The sequence below is a fragment of the Amblyraja radiata genome, chromosome 8, assembly GCF_010909765.2.
Source record: "Amblyraja radiata isolate CabotCenter1 chromosome 8, sAmbRad1.1.pri, whole genome shotgun sequence".
Lineage (NCBI taxonomy): Eukaryota > Metazoa > Chordata > Chondrichthyes > Rajiformes > Rajidae > Amblyraja > Amblyraja radiata.
In genome coordinates this window covers 68,905,716-68,923,071 of record NC_045963.1, presented here as the reverse complement: position 1 = coordinate 68,923,071, position 17,356 = coordinate 68,905,716, and the positions used below count along the sequence as shown (strand labels likewise).

Genomic DNA, 17,356 nt, shown 5'->3' with positions numbered 1-17,356 from the left:
AGGTTCACCAGACTGATTCCTGGGATGTCAGGACTTTCATATGAAGAAAGACTGGATAGACTCGGCTTGTACTCGCTAGAATTTAGAAGATCTTATAGAAACTTACAAAATTCTTAAGGGGTTGGACAGGCTAGATGCAGGAAGATTGTTCCCGATGTTGGGGAAGTCCAGGACAAGGGGTCACAGTTTAAGGATAAAGGGGAAATCCTTTAGGACCGAGATGAGAAAAACATTTTTCACACAGAGAGTGGTGAATCTCTGGAACTCTCTGCCACAGAAGGTAGTTGAGGCCAGTTCATTGGCTATATTTAAGAGGGAGGTAGATGTAGCCCTTGTGGCTAAAGGGATCAGGGGGTATGGAGAGAAGGCAGGTACAGGATGGATGATCAGCCATGATCATATTGAATCGCGGTGAAGGCTCGAAGGGCCGAATGGCCTACTCCTGCACCTATTTCCTATGTTTCTATGTTTCACTAATTTGGGAGAGATCCCACCAGGCCCCCTGGACCTATCCACCTTAATGCTCAGCAGAGTTGAATTACAACACAGAGTTTACTCATCCTGAACAGATGCTCACTATTCATCGTTTCTGACCTGTGAGTCAGCCTTCCTTGTTCACCCTTCTTCCTCAATAACACTTCTAAAAGGCTAGGTCCTGTGTTAAAAACTGGCATCTGTCTTTTGTGGGGTGTTATATGCCAAGTGCCAATTCTGGCAGTGTTTGTTTTTCACAGTGGACTTGCATTGATGAGAAACTTCATCAAAATGGTGTCAGTTCATTTTGAACTCTTAAAGGGACAGTGGTACGGGGAAGAAAATATATCTGCTGAGATTCATTTGCAAATGCAAGAGGGCGACAGAGAAATCAGAAAGCTCTTTTATCATGCAGTCATCATTTAGTTGTATCAATTCACATTGCGTGTCCATAAACAAATGAAAATCATGTTTGTTTTCATAAGTTCATAACTTCATAAGTTGTAGGATCGGCATTCGGCCCATCAAGTCTACTCCTTCATTCAATAATGGCTGACCTATCTTTCCCCCTCAACCCCATTCTCCTGCCTTCTTCCGATAACCCTCGACACAAATCAAGAATCTGTCAATTTCAGCCTTTAAAATACCCAATGACGGCCTCCAAGCTGCCTGTGGCAATGAATTCCACAGATTCACCACCCTCTGACTAAAGCAATTTCTCCCCATCTCCTTTCCAAGGTTATGTCATTTTATTCTGAGACAATGTCCGTTGGTCCTGGACTCTCCCACTAGTGGAAACATCCTCTCCACGTCCACTTTATCCAGGCTTTTCACTAATCGGTAAGTTTCAATGAGGTTCTCCCTCATCCTTCTAACCTCCAGCGTGTACAGGCCCAGTGATGTCAAACGCTCATCATATGATAAACCTGGGATCATTCTCGTAAACCTCCTCTGGACCCTCTCCAACGCCAGCACGTTTTCCTTCCTCAGATATGGAGCCCAAAGCTGCTCACACTGTTTTGATTCTGAAGAAGGGGCTCGACCCGAAACGTCACCTATTCCTTCGCTCCATAGATGCTGCCTCACCCGCTGAGTTTCTCCAGCATTTTTGTCTACCCGCAATGTTTTTATAAAGCTGGTGGCTTCCATTCTGTCCCCCATCAATTCACTGAGACTGGCAGCTCTAAGCAACCCGATTACTTGGTCATCTAATTATTCTAACAACATTGATTTTCCAAATTATACTCTGAAAGCATTCGCAAGATCTATCAGATTCACTGGCCTGGCAAATGAAATACACCCAGTTACAGTGGGCTCTTTGATGGGCCTGTCACCTCAAACCTCAGTTGCACCTGAGAATGGCTGGCACGGTGGCCCAGCAGTAGAGTTGTTGCCTTGCAGCGCCAGAGACCCGGGTTCGATCCTGACAATGGGTGCTGTCTGTGTGGAGCTTGTACGTCCTCACAGTGACCTGCGTGGGTTTTCCCTGGGAGGGCCGGTTTCCTACCACACTCCTAAGACGTACTGGTTTGTAGGTTAATTGGCTTGGAAAAATTGTAAATTGTCCTTAGTGTGTGTAGGATAGTGTTAGTGTGCGGGGATCACTGGTCGGTGTGGACTTGGTGGGCCGAAGGGCCTGTTTCCACACTGAATCTCTAAACTAAACCAAGAATTTAAACACCACTAAACCAGCATCATACTTGTCCTCCATTACCCGAGGCCCAAACAACTAAATCCTACTTGAGGTGAAGAAACTAATACTGCATAAAGTCTGAAGAAGGGTTTCGGCCCGAAACGTTGCCTATCTCCTTCGCTCCATAGATGCTGCTGCACCCGCTGAGTTTCTCCAGCCTTTTTGTGTACCTTCGATTTTCCAGCATCTGCAGTTCCTTCTTAAACACTGCATAAAGCGTCCTGTATAAAGACTGTATAAAGAATGGGCTCACCAAAGTCCTGTACACATCCTTATTCTTTGTTTTTTTTTAAATCCCACTTGAGTTTGAGTTTGGTTTATTGCCTCGTGAACCGAGGTACAGCGAAAAGCTTTTGCTGAGTGCTATCCAGTCAGCAGAAAGACAATACATGATTACAATCAAGCCGTCCACAGTGTACAGATACGTGAGGAAGGGGTAACGTGAATACCGTTCAGTGCAAGATAAAGTCCAGTAAAGTCCGATATGAAGGGTCTCAACCTGAAATGTCACCGCTGTTCCTTTTCTCCAGAGATGCTGCCTGACCCGCTGAGTCACTCCAGCATTTTGTGTCTATCTTCAAAGTCCATTCAAAGATAGTCTGAGGATCTCCAATGAGGTAAATGAAGTCCATTGTTCTTACTGTAACTGCCAGTGTACCTGTTCCCCTTCCTTGACTTGTGTGCAAGGAATATTTAAAATACATTTGGACAGGTGCATGGGTGGAAACATAGATACATAGCCAATAGGTGCAGGAGTAGGCCATTCGGCCCTTCGAGCCAGCACCGACATTCAACGTGATCATTGCTGATCATCCACAATCAGTACCCCCTTCCTGCATTCTCCCCATATCCCTTGATTCTGCAAGCCCTAAGAGCTCTTAACTCTCTTTTGAATGCATCCAGTGAATCTCTGCCTTCTGTGGCAGAGAATTCCACAAATTCACAACACTCGGTGTGATTTTTGTTTTTCCACATATCATTTCTAAATGGCCTACCCCTTATTCTTAAACTGTGGCCCCTGGTTATGGGCTTCCCCCAACATTGGGAACATGTTTCCTGCATCTAGCATTTCCAATCCCTTAAGAATTTTATATGTTTCTATAAGATTCCCTCTTCTTCTTCTTACATATGGCGTGCACAGCCTAAAGTTGTAGGACAACTTGTTCTATTTGATCTTATTTGATTGTGCACGCCAGGTTGATTGCATTCGTCGAAACAGGGCGGACCACATGAAGGTTGCAATCTTCCCATCCCAGTTCTCCTCTCATCCTTCTAAATTCCAGTGAATACAAGCCCAGTCGTTCCATTCTTTCATCATATGACAGTCCCTCCATCCCGGGAATTAACCTCGTGAACCTATGCTGCAGCACTCCCTCAATAGCAAGAATGTCCTTCCTAGGAAAGGTTAAGAGGGATATGGACCAAACGCAGGCAGGTGGGACCAGTGTAGATGGGGCATCTTGGTCAGCGGACAGTTTGGGCTGAAGGGCCTGTTTTCGTGCTGTTTGACTCAATGCCAGGTCCTCTCTGAACATCAATATTAAATGATTTCCATCTAAAAGTTGCTCTGATTTTAAATTCTTCCCATCGGAGTGAACAATTTGCAGACATTCTACCTCATCTGCCACCTTCCTGCCCACGCAACTAATTTCCATTCATTCCTTTCCAAACTGTTTGCAAGCTCCTCACAGAACATCGTCCCACCTTGCTTTGCATCACCAGCATGCTCGGACACACAGTGTAAATAGCCGAGGCTTCGCACTGATACCTGTGGCAACCCTGGTTAAAGCTTACAACATGAAAACAACTCGTTAACTGCTGCTGAACCAATCTCCAACCTCCCATACCTCATGCTACAACTTTACAGGTAGAACAGTAATACTTGAAGGTCAAACGCAATTATATTTACTGCGGAATGCATATCGATGTATTGGTGACACATTGTATAACAGTGTTAATATGATGTTAACTACTGGCAGTTAACAAGCGCTAACAGTGGCAGTTAACAAATCATTTTCGTCTCAGAGGAATCAAGTGATAAACTACAACCAAATGCCTTTTGAAAATATAAACATACTGAAGATTCAAACTGTGGAATTCTGAGATCCATAAACCTGGAAATGAATCGAAAAATGTTCTGACCTATTGCTGCCTTACATAGAAACATAGAAACATAGAAAGTAGGTGCGAGAGTAGACCACCAGGTCCGTCGAGCCCGCACCGCCATTCGCTCATGGCTGAACACTAAACAGACACACTTACCCACAAACAGTAGACACAAGACACAGAACACAAGACACTACCCTCCCCTTTATACCGCTATCACCCCTCTCCACCCCAAGAACCTCGTGATCTCCTGGGGGAGGCAAAAAAACGGATAAAAACCCAGGTCCAATTCGGGAAAAAAATCCGGGAAATTCCTCTCCGACCCCAATCCAGGCGATCGACACTTGTCCAGGAGATCACTCAGGTCTTACTATACTAACCATACCTAGGTCCATATCCCTGCCCTCTCCCCGTAGCCCCTTATCCCCTTGGCAGCTAAAAAACCATCTATTTTAGTCTTAAATATATTTAAAGTTTCTGCTTCCACTGCTCCCTGGGGCAGTGAATTCCATAAATTAACCACCCTCTGGGTGAAGAAGTTCTTCCTCATCTCAGTTTTAAAAGAGCCCCCCCTTATTCTGCAACTATGTCCCCTAGTTCTAGTTTCCCCGATCATTGGGAACATCCTCGGTGCATCCACCCGATCAAGGCCCCTCACGATCTTATATGTTTCAATGAGATCGCCTCTCATTCTTCTAAACTCCAAAGAGTAGAGTTCCAGCCTACTTAACCTTTCCTCATATGTCAATCCCCTCATTGCAGGAATTAATCTTGTACGCAGGAGTTGGAATATAGCCAAGACCAAGACTGGTAAAGTTTTGGACTCGAAGATGAAACAAGGAATGAGGGGGATTCAGGGTGGCACGGTGGCACAGTGGTAGAGTTGCTGCCTTACAGTGCAAGAGACCCTGGTTCTTTCCTGACTACAGGTGCTGTCTGTATGGAGTTTGTACGTTCTCACTGTGACTGAATTGAATTGAATTGAATTGAATTGAATACTTTAATTCAATTCAATTCTATTCAGTCACTGGGAGAACGTACAAACTGTATGGTTTTTCTCCAGATGTTCCACTTCCCCCCCACATTTTAAACAGGTTGGTAGGTTAATTGGTTATCAGGCAACTAAAGTATTAGCTGCCTCATTGGAGGCCAAAGAACTAGCTTTAATCGGACTTTACTGGACTTTATCCGGTACTAGACGTTATTCTCCTTATCCTGTATCTGTACACTGTGCACGGCTTGATGGTAATCATGTATAGTCTTTCCGCTGACTGGATAGCAGGCAACAAAAAGGATTTCACTGTGCCTCCGTACACGTGACAATAAAATAAATGAACAAACTAACTAACTAACACCCGTAATCCATAGCCCTCTGTTATGGAGTTGGTTGGGATGAACCACGAAGGACCATTGCATCATTCTCCAGACCCTCAGGTGTTAGACAGATGTCAGAGATTATGGGGAGAAGGCAGGAGAATGGGGTTAGGAGGGAGAGATAGATCGGCCATGATTGAATGGAGTAGACGATGGGCCGAATGGCTTAATTCCGCTCCTATTACTTATGATCTCATGATCTTACGACTCTCCACTGTCAGAGGAGGTGGGAAACCGTCTCCTCTCAGTCCGCGCTGTCCCTTTTGGGCAGCGTACATTGGCAGTGTGATTCCGGTGGTACAGGAAGGAACTGAGAAGGAGGGCCTCTTCCATCGCCAGCCAAGTGAGGTGTTCACCTCATGAGTGGGAGCTGAGGTGAGGTGAGGATCCCTTCCCTCTGAGCTTGCACACTAACGTTTGACGTGCATGGGGGTAATTCGGGCCTGCAACCTAGCTGAGAACGACCAAGGTGACCAGCGGCACGGTGGCGCAGCGGTAGAGTTGCTGCCTTACAGCGGCAGAGATCACCCCACCCCCCCCCCCGGTTCGATCCTGACTACGGGCTGCATCTGTGCCGAGTTTGCACCCTCTCCGGGTGCTCCGGTCTCCTCCCACATTCCAAAGACGTGCAGGTTTGCAGGTTAATTGATGGAAGATGGAAGAGACCACACCTGGAGTATTGCGTACAGTTTTGGTCTCCTAATCTGAGGAAAGACATTCTTGCCATAGAGGGAGTACGGAGAAGGTTCACCAGACTGATTCCTGGGATGTCAGGACTTTCATATGAAGAAAGACTGGATAGACTCGGTTTGTACTCGCTAGAATTTAGAAGATTGAGGGGGGATCTTATAGAAACTTACAACATTCTTAAGGGGTTGGACAGGCTAGATGCAGGAAGATTGTTCCCGATGTTGGGGAAGTCCAGAACAAGGGGTCACAGTTTAAGGAAATCTTTTAGGACCGAGATGAGGAAAACATTTTTCACACAGAGAGTGGTGAATCTGTGGAATTCTCTGCCACAGAAGGTAGTTGAGGCCAGTTCATTGGCTATATTTAAGAGTGAGTTAGATGTGGCCCTTGTGGCTAAAGGGATCAGGGGGTATGGAGAGAAGGCAGGTACGGGATACTAAGTTGGATGATCAGCCATGATCATATTGAATGGCGGTGCAGGCTCGAAGGGCCGAATGGCCTACTCCTGCACCTATTTTCTATGTTTCTATGTTAATTGGTTTCTGTAAGTAGGCCCAAGGATGCAGGATAGTGCTGGTGCACGGGCGATCATTGGTCGGTGCGGACTCGGTGGGCCGAAGGGCATGTTTCCACGCTGTATCTCTAAAAACAAAAAGCCGACCAAGCTGCAACAGCAGAGTAGATGCTGACACTGTGCTGTTTGACTAGTGCTTCGTTTTGAACCTTTCAAGTGTGTGTTTGCATTTCCTCACATCGCTGAATATTCAAGTGCAGCTCTCCGTGAAATATTTATTAAATACCATCTGCTACATGTGCTTGCTATTAACCAAATGCTGCCCAGCTGTGAAGTGTGGTTATTCTCCCGGATGAAGAGGAATTCCACCAAACAGTGAAGCATAGTGGAAAAAAAAAAAAAATAGCAAACACATGTGGAAGGTTGCTTCCCATGACGTTGTGGAAGATGAGGGGGCTCTCTGCCCTTTGCTGCTATTAAGAGCTACACTCTTGAGTTCAGACGATGTCCAAGGATTGAAGGAAATGTGAAGGACCGGTGGAACTTGGGTTAAAGTCCGCTCCTACCTGTGGGTGAGTTACCAAGATCCGCTGGGTTTAATTTTGCGTGCATGTAACAATCTTCCTGTTGCTGACTTAACAGAGGCACTAAATCATTTATCGAGGCTCGCTCCTCAGATGTTATTTTGCAAAACTTCATTGCAATCAACAATCAAGGCAAGCCTACCAGTAATGCAGTGGTTATATGTGACGTGGCGTTTTGGGCGGCACGGTGGCGCAGCGGTAGAGTTGCTGCCTCAGAGACCCGGGTTCGATCCTGACTACGGGTACTGTCTGTACGGAGTTTGTACCTTCTCCCCGTGACCGCGTGGGTTTTCCCCTGGTGCTCCACTTTCCTCCCACACTCCAAAGACGTACAGGTTTGTTGGTTCATTGGCATCGGTAAAGATTGTGAATTGTCCCTAGTGGGTAGGATGGTGTGCGGGGATCGCTGGTCGGTGCGGACTTGGTTGGCCGAAGGGCCTGTTTCTGTGCTGCATCTCAAAACCTATCTAAATTATATAATTTTAAAATAAATATATATTAATCTCCTGTTAAAGTATGGAACAAGCTGCCAGAGGAGGTAGTTGAGGCTGGGACTATCCCATCGTTTAAGAAACAGTTGGACGGGTACATGGATAGGACAGGTTTGGAGGGTTATGGACCAAGGGCAGGCAAGTGTGACTAGGGTAGCTGGGACATTGTTGGCCAGTATGGGCATGTTGGGCCGAAGGGCCTGTTTGCACACTGTATCACTCTATGACTCTATAGCTCTGTTGTTTTAAGACCAAAAGGTCTAATATGTTAATTAAACTCTAGCCCATTCAAAAATCAAATGCTATTCAGGCTGGAGACTGGAATGCGGCCTTGCTCTCTGGGCAGGTCAGTGCTGAGGACGTGTATATTGTTGCTCTGGTATTTAGTGTCCCTGACCACTTTCTAACGTTGCTTGCCGTATTGCTTTCAAGCACAGCAAAACAATTGGTCCGGAGGGGCTTATAAAGCGCCTTGCTTTAGTTTAGAGATACCAGCGCGGAAACAGGCCCTTCAGCCCACCGAGTCCGTGCCGACCAGCGATCCCCGCACACTCGAACTATCTTACACACTAGGGACAATTTACAATCTTTACCGAAGTCAATTAACCTACAAACCTGTACAGTGCCCTCCATAATGTTTGGGACAAAGACCCATCATTTATTTATTTGCCTCTGTACTCCACAATTTGAGATTTGTAATAGAAAAAAAAATCACATGTGGTTAAAGTGCACATTGTCAGATTTTAATAAAGGCCATTTTTATACATTTTGGTTTCACCATGTAGAAATTACAGCTGTGTTTATACATAGTCCCCCCATTTCAGGGCACCATAATGTTTGAGACTAAACAAACCTTAGGCTTACCAAAATCAACTGTTAGGAACATCATTAAGAAGAAAGAGAGCACTGGTGAGCTTACTAATCACAAACGGACTGGCAGGCCAAGGAAGACCTCCACAGCTGATGACAGAGGAATTCTCTCTATAATACAGAAAAATCCCCAAAACACCTGTCCGACAGATAAGAAACTTTCTTCAGGAGTCAGGTGTGGATTTGTCAATGACCACTGTCCGCAGAAGACTTTGTGAACAGAAATACCGAGGCTATACTGCAAGACGCAAACCACTGGTTAGTCGCAAAAATAGGATGGCCGGGTTACAGTTTGCCAAGAAGTACTTAAAAGAGCAACCATAGTTCTGGAAAAAGGTCTTGTGGACAGATGAGACGGAGATTAACTATTAGAGTGATGTCAAGAGCAAATTATGGAGGAGAGAAGGAACTTCCCAAGATCCAAAGCATACCACCTCATCTGTGAAACACGGTGGTGGGGGTGTTATGGCCTGGGCATGTATGGCTGCTGAAGGTACTGGCTCACTTATCATCATTGATGATACAACTGCTGATGATAGTAGCATAATGAATTCTGAAGTGTAAGGACACTTCCTATCTGCTCATGGTTGGGTATGGTTGGGTATTAATGGTGGAGTAGCAAGATGGATTCAACAGTGGCTGAATGGGAGATGCCAGAGAGTAATGGTGGATGGTTGTTTGTCAGGTTGGAGGCCAGTGACGAGTGGGGTGCCACAGGGATCTGTGTTGGGTCCACTGTTGTTTGTCATGTACATCAATGATCTGGACGATGGTGTGGTAAATTGGATTAGTAAGTATGCAGATGATACTAAGATAGGTGGGGTTGCGGGTAATGAAGTAGAGTTTCAAAGTCTACAGAGAGATTTATGCCAGTTGGAAGAGTGGGCTGAAAGATGGCAGATGGAGTTTAATGCTGATAAGTGTGAGGTGCTACATCTTGGCAGGACAAATCAAAATAGGACGTACATGGTAAATGGTAGGGAATTGAAGAATGTAGGTGAACAGAGGGATCTGGGAATAACTGTGCACAGTTCCCTGAAAGTGGAATCTCATGTAGATAGGGTGGTAAAGAAAGCTTTTGGTGTGCTGGCCTTTATAAATCAGAGCATTGAGTATAGAAGTTGGGATGTAATGTTAAAATTGTACAAGGCATTGGTGAGGCCAATTCTGGAGTATGGTGTACAATTTTGGTCGCCTAATTATAGGAAGGATGTCAACAAAATAGAGAGAGTACAGAGGAGATTTACTAGAATGTTACCTGGGTTTCAGCAACTAAGTTACAGAGAAAGGTTGAACAAGTTAGGGCTTTATTCTTTGGAGCGCAGAAGGTTAAGGGGGGACTTGATAGAGGTTTTTTAAATGATGAGAGGGATAGACAGAGTTGACGTGGAAAAGCTTTTCCCACTGAGAGTAGGGAAGATTCAAACAAGGGGACATGACTTGAGAATTAAGGGACTGAAGTTTAGGGGTAACATGAGGGGGAACTTCTTTACTCAGAGAGTGGTAGCTGTGTGGAATGAGCTTCCAGTGAAGGTGGTGGAGGCAGGTTCGTTTTTATCATTTAAAAATAAATTGGATAGTTATATGGATGGGAAAGGAATGGAGGGTTATGGTCTGAGCGCAGGTATATGGGACTAGGGGAGATTATGTGTTCGGCACGGACTAGAAGGGTCGAGATGGCCTGTTTCCGTGCTGTAATTGTTATATGGTTATATGGTTATAAGTTCAAACAAATGCCTCAAAACTCATTGGCCGGCGGTTCATTCTACAGCAAGACAATGATCCCAAACATACTGTGAAAGCAACAAAGGAGTTTTTTAAATCTAAAAAATGGTCAATTCTTGAGTGGCCAAGTCAATCCCCCGATCTGAACCCAATTGAGCATGCCTTTTATATGCTGAAGAGAAAACTGAAAGGGGCTATCCCCCAAAACAAGCATAAGCTAAAGATGGCTGCAATACGGGCCTGGCAGAGCATCACCAGAGAAGACACCCAGCAACTGGTGATGTCCATGAATCGCAGACTTCAAGCAGTCATTGCATGCGACGGATAAGCAACAAAATACTAAACATGACTACTTTCACTCACAAGACATTGCTGTGTCCCAAACAATATGGTGCTCTGAAATGGGGGGACTATGTATAAACACAGCTGTAATTTCTACATGGTGAAACCAAAATGTTAAAAAATGGTCTTTATTAAAACCACATGTGATTTTTTTCTATTACAAATCTCAAATTGTGGAGTACAGAGGCAAATAAATTAATGATGGGTCTTTGTCCCAAACTTTATGGAGGGCACTGTTTGTCTTTGGATTGTGGGAGGAAAGTGGAGCAGCCGAGGAAAACCCACGCGGGTCACGGGGAGAACGCACAAATTCCGTACCCATCATTAGGATCGGACCCGGGTCTCTGGTGCTGCAAGGCAGCAACTCTACCACTGTGCCGTTCTAATAGTCTCCTTCATTATTCTTATTGCGATACATACAGCTTCGGGGTATCTAGAATGGCTTTCCCACATTAGCCACCGCTGCGGAATTCTGACATTCTCTTTGCTCACTCAACAGGATAACGTTTTAGCGACACATTATGAAAAAAAACATTAAGCAGCGAGAGCATAGGAAATATTAGCAATTATAAATTGGCAATTGAAATACTTAATGCATCCAGCCTGACTACAACAGCAAAAAGCATGGTCCAAGCTCGAGAGCAAGTACCACTCATGGTTAGTGCATACCTCACAGATTTTGTCTAACGAAGGAACAAAGTAGTCATCACAGACGATTGCCAGAGCGTAGAACATGTATATGGTCTGTGGGAGATAGAAAGAAAGAGAATTATTAGGATAAGTGTCATTTGTGATTGAACAATTCCTATTATTTCAAGTCAAGACTGTTTTATGTCCCAGATAGGACAATGAAATTCTTACTTGCTGTAGCACAACAGAATATGTAAACATGGTCCATAACGGGAGAAGAAAAGAAGTTCAGTGTGTGCATATACACATGCACACATACTCATTAAATAACAAATATAGTGCAATAATAGACTGTTGCAGTTCAGAGCTTATTTGATGTTGTGTTTAACAGCTGTGGGGAAAAAGCTGTTCCTGAACCTGGACGTTACAGTTTTCAGGCTCCTGTACCTTCTTCCCGATGGCAACGGTGAAATGAGTGTGTGGCCAGGATGGTGTGGGTCTTTGATGATGTTGGCTGCCTTTTTGAGGCAGTGACTGCGATAAATCCCATCGATGGTGGGGAGGTCAAAGCCGGTGATGGACTGGGCAGTGGTCACAACTTTTTGCAGTTTTTTCCGCTCCTGGACGTTCAAGTTGCCGAACCAGGCCACGATGCAACACAAAGTAATTATTGCAAAGTGGAGCATCCATGACACTTCTGAGCAAAATTATTCTTATCTGTTCTACTGCCTGCAGTGAAATCTTACAAAATGTTCGTATTGAATTGTATGTGATAGTTGAGAATAATTCACAGTTGCAGAGTGTGTGCAGAGTAAGGCAAGATAGCTCGAGGAGTATTAGTGTTTGTCACGATGACAGCGGTACCTCGCTGATGTCAACAAACTTACAAATATTGCAAAGAACTGACAGAATAAAATAACACGTTTAAGAAGGAACTGCAGATGCTGGAAAAATCAAAGGTAGATAAAAATGCTGGAGAAACTCAGCGGGTCAGGCAGCATCTGTGGATCGAAGGAATAGGTGACGTTTCGGGTCGAGACCCTTCTTCAGAATAAAAAAACAAAATCAGGGGCAGCACGCTTGTGCAGCGGTAGAGTAGCTGCCTTACAGCGCCAGAGACCCGGGTTTGATCCTGACTACGGGTGCTGTCTGTACAGAGGTTGTACGTTCTCCCCGTGACCGCGTGGGTTTTTCCTCCCATGCTCTGGTTTCCTCCCACCATCCAAAGACATACAGGTTTGTAGGTTAATTGGCTTTGGTAAAAATTGTAAATTGAATGTGTAGGTTCGAATCAGTGTACGGGGATCGCTGGTCGGAGCGGAATCGGTAGGCCGAAGGGCCTGTTTCCGCGCTGTATCTCTAAACTAAACAAAACTAATATTTAATGGATATTCATTAAACTCACTCTAGCCTGAGTGACCTGGGCTGGTGGAAATATGGAAATATATCCATCTACGTTTCGAAGCTGTTAATTAACCCTCCAGACTTAACAGGTTTCCAGGGTGACTTGCTGCCTGCCATTACTACAAAACTCTCTAATTCCAAGACATACAGTATGTCAGCCGCGTCTCAAATGGCAAAGGTCCAATCGTACTCATTTCTTGCCTGCTAACACCAGAGGAAAATACCATCGATGTTACAGAATCAAAAAGAGCTGGAACTTTTCTTGACTTCATCCGACAATGAATTCGTAAATTAATAAATTCAAAAAATTAAGGACATTTAATTTAAATCAATTTGTGAGTATAGGTGTGCAATTTCAGGTCAGGAACTAATCCAGGTTCAGGGACAGTTTTTTTTTCCCAGCTGTTACCAGCTGTACACTAGGGACAATTTACAATTTTTATCAAAGCCAATTAACCCGCAAACCTGCACGTCTTTGGAGTGTGGGAGGAAACCGGAGGTCACGGGGAGAACATACAAACTCTGTTCAGACAGCACCTGTAGTCGGGATCAACTCCAGATCTCTGGCGCTGTGAGGAAGCAACTCTACCGCTGCGCCACCGTGCCGCCCAAAATGTTGGTCTGTAGATGCGTGATCATAGATTGACTTTACATCTGCTCTGGACGAGTGACGGCATTAAAACCTATAGAACTTTTTCCTTACTGTTCGGTGATATCTTACAAATGGCACGGAGCACAATAAAACTCAGCATGAATATTGCCCACATTCCACCAGGTGGCGCCGTCAGCGATGGCAGCCTCGCCAACGGTCAGTCTGTCTTTCCGTATTTTTTGTTATTTTTAGTGTGTTTTAAAAAGTATGTGTTAATGTTCTCTGTTTTTTTTTATGTGGGGGCTTATGTGATTTAAAACCTCCACTGCCTTGTGGCCATATCCAGTCATGGAAAAGGCTCCTGGAGTAAGCCTCAAGAAAATCCGGAGTCGGAGCCCCCAAGGCAGCTCGTCGTTGTCTACAACCTCGCTCTGGCAGCTCCTGCGACGGCGCTGGTGCCAAACTGTAACGGCCCTGCTGTTCCTTTGGATCGATCAGCGACGTGGAGAGGGAGGACGTGCTGCATGGGCAACAGCCTGTCCTCCATATGACATCGCCCAGGCTTGCATCTGACCAGGTTGCATCACCCATGGTCAGTCATGACCGAAGGGGGCCTACTGTAAGATCACCCGTCATCTTCCTGCGCTCCAGGGAATAGTGTCCCAGCCTACTCAACCTCTCCCCATAGCTCAGACCTTCTAGTCCTGGCAACATCCTCGTAAAATATTCTCTGTACCCTTTCCAGCTTGACGTCTTTCCTATAAGATGTTGTCAAGCTGGAAATGCAGTTAATTAATGAACATAGTGGGAACCTGGAGTCTTTCTCCACCTCATTTGAGTATAAGAGCAGGGATGTTCTACTGCAGTTGTACAGGGTCTTGGTGAGACCACACCTGGAGTATTGCGTACAGTTTTGGTCTCCAAATCTGAGGAAAGACATTCTTGCCATGGAGGGAGTACAGAGAAGGTTCACCAGACTGATTCCTGGGATGGCAGGACTTTCATATGATGAAAGACTGGATAGACTCGGCTTGTACACACTAGAATTTAGAAGATTGAGGAGGGATCTTATAGAAACTTACAAAATTCTTAAGGGGTTGGACAGGCTAGATGCAGGAAGATTATTTCCGATGTTGGGGAAGTCTTTTAGGACCGAGATGAGAAAATCATTTTTTACACAGCGAGTGGTGAATCTGTGGAATTCTCTGCCACAGAAGGTAGTTGAGGCCAGTTCATTTGGCTATATTTAAGAGGGAGTTAGATGTGGCCCTTGTGGCTAAAGGGGTCAGGGGGTATGGAGAGAAGGCAGGTACAGGATACTGAGTTGGATGATCAGCCATGATCATATTGAATGGCGGTGCAGGCTCGAAGGGCCGAATGGCCTACTCCTGCAGCTATTTTCTATGTTTCTATGTTTCAACATAATGAACTCTTACAGAAACCCAGTCTTACAGGGCTACTTTCAGCTGCTTGTTTCGACATTGCAACCGGGGTCAACATTGATTGCGTGGTTCCCCATCAATCAGGCTTTCAGTGAGTGATCCGGATTGATTTTAGTTTAGTTCAGTTTATTATTGTCACGTGTACCGTGAAAAGCTTTTGTTTGCGTACGATCCAGTCAAAGATAAGACTGTACGTGACTACAATCAAGCCGTCCGCAGTACACGGATAAAGGGCAAAACATTTAGAGCAAGATTATTATGTTTGGCTTTGTTTAATCTAATTTAATTTAAGAGCATCGATGGAGGACACTGACAACATCGCTAGGCCACACTGACCCCTGCAACTCCGACCCAGTGCCACCGCCATGACAACGGGCCATCAGGGCCAAGTTAAGAGCACACTTTTTACTACGGCGTCTGAAGAAGGGTCTCGACCAAAAATGTCACCCATTCCTTCTCTCCAGCGATGCTGCCTGTCCCGCTGAGTTACTCCAGCTCTTTGTATCTATCTTCGGTTTAAACCAGCATCTGCCGTTCCTTCCTATGCACTTTTAGGTACTGTGGATGTGGATCATACAAGATCTGCACTTACAATTTGCATTGGTTAATCAATCTCCAGTCAGGGGCTGGAGGGAAGCCGCTGCTTTGGCTGGCTTGCCGTTGTGTTTTTGGTCATGAGTACAGTTTGCCCGTGTGGTTGGGGGAGGTGCTTTGTTGGTTTGTCAAGTAAACTAGCATCGTTGTGGATACAAGGAACTGCAGGTGTTGGTTTATCAAAAAAAACACACAAGGTGCTGGAGTAACTCAGGCATCACCTCTGGAGAGGTGACATGTGTAGGAAGGAACTGCAGATGCTGGTTTACACCGAAGATAGACACAAAATGCTGGAGTAACTCAGCGGGGCAGGCAGCATCTCTGGAGAGAAGGAATGGGTGACGTTTCGGTGTTGAGAGCCTTCTTCAGACTCTGAAGATATATATACACACACATATACACACACACACACACACACACACACACACACACACACACACACACACACACACACATATATATATATGTATATGTACATACACACACACACACATACACATCTATGCTAAAAGTCTGATCTTGACCACTTCCTGTTGTTCTGTATATTGATTTTAGAGAAAACGCTGCCACTTACGGCTGTGATTTTTGGCCAACTTACTCAGAGTCCCCCTCTGCTACGCAGGACAAGAGGATTTTTTCCATCGATGAAAAATAAAAGAGTTATTAGTGTTTAAAAATTGTTGAGATTCTCTCTCCTGTCAATCACGCCATGAAGGCCACGCCCCTTCTGGTGGGAGGGGGGAGGGACTATAAAACCCAGAAGTGTGGGCGTGGCTCAGTCTCTGCAAGATGGAGGAGGGAGAGGTCACGACTCGCTCTCTTTAGTGGCCTTGCACCCTGCTTGAAATGGTATGAAACTGCACTTGAATTTGGTGGCCTTGCACCCTGCTTGAAGTGGTAAGAAACTGCACTTGAATTTGGTGGCCTTGCACCCTGCTTGAAATGGAATTTCAAGGAGTAGCCGTGAGTCAACTGCCAGCCCACGCGCCGTGAGTGAGTGAGCTGCCAGCACAACAGGCTTGAGTGACTGAGCCGCCAGCCCAAAAATCCATTCGGCTCACAATGTCAATACTAGCCCTCTGGAAACCAGTCCCTTCAGCCCACAACACTTATACTAGCACACCAGAACCCCCCCCCCCCCCCCCCCCCCCCCCTTCACTGGCCACCAATATTGGAATTGGTGGTGAGGTGAAATATTGCATTGGGGGACCAGCCCTCCCGTGTGATGCTGGGACCCAACGGGTCCCACTTAGTCTAGTATATATATATATATATATATACACACACACACACACATATATGTACACACACATACACACATACAGTATATATACATGCACACATACACATACAACACACACACACACACATACATACAACACACACACACACACGCCCACACATACAACACACACACATACACATACACACACACATATATATATACATGCACACATACACATACAACACACACACACACACACACACACACACACACACACACACACACACACACACACACACACACACACACACACACACACACACACACAGGCATAAAAGCAAACAATAATAATGCAAAACGACAAAACCAATGCCCCCAAGTCTATGTAGTTCAGAGTGTATTTGAAGGTTGTAGTGTTTAATAGCCATGGCTATAGGGAAGAAGCTGCTCCTAACTTGGACGTTACAGTTTTCAGGCTCTTGCACCTTCTTCCCGATGGCAGGGGTGATATGAGTTTGTTGCCAGGGTGGTGGGGGGTCTCTGATGATGCTGGCTGACTATTTGAGGCAGTGACTCCGGTAAATCCCTTAGATGGTGGGGAGGTTA

The 17,356-nt window shown here is 45.3% G+C and overlaps 1 protein-coding gene across 1 annotated transcript in view; it reads right to left on the bottom strand.

Moving 5' to 3' along the window:
• Window positions 1-17,356, bottom strand: part of slc24a3 (solute carrier family 24 member 3) — a 218,625-nt gene that overhangs the window by 64,049 nt on the left and 137,220 nt on the right. The window contains exon 4 of the mRNA XM_033026185.1: window positions 11,533-11,607. Coding sequence (XP_032882076.1) covers window positions 11,533-11,607 — 75 coding nt within the window. The remainder of the gene's footprint in view (window positions 1-11,532; window positions 11,608-17,356) is intronic.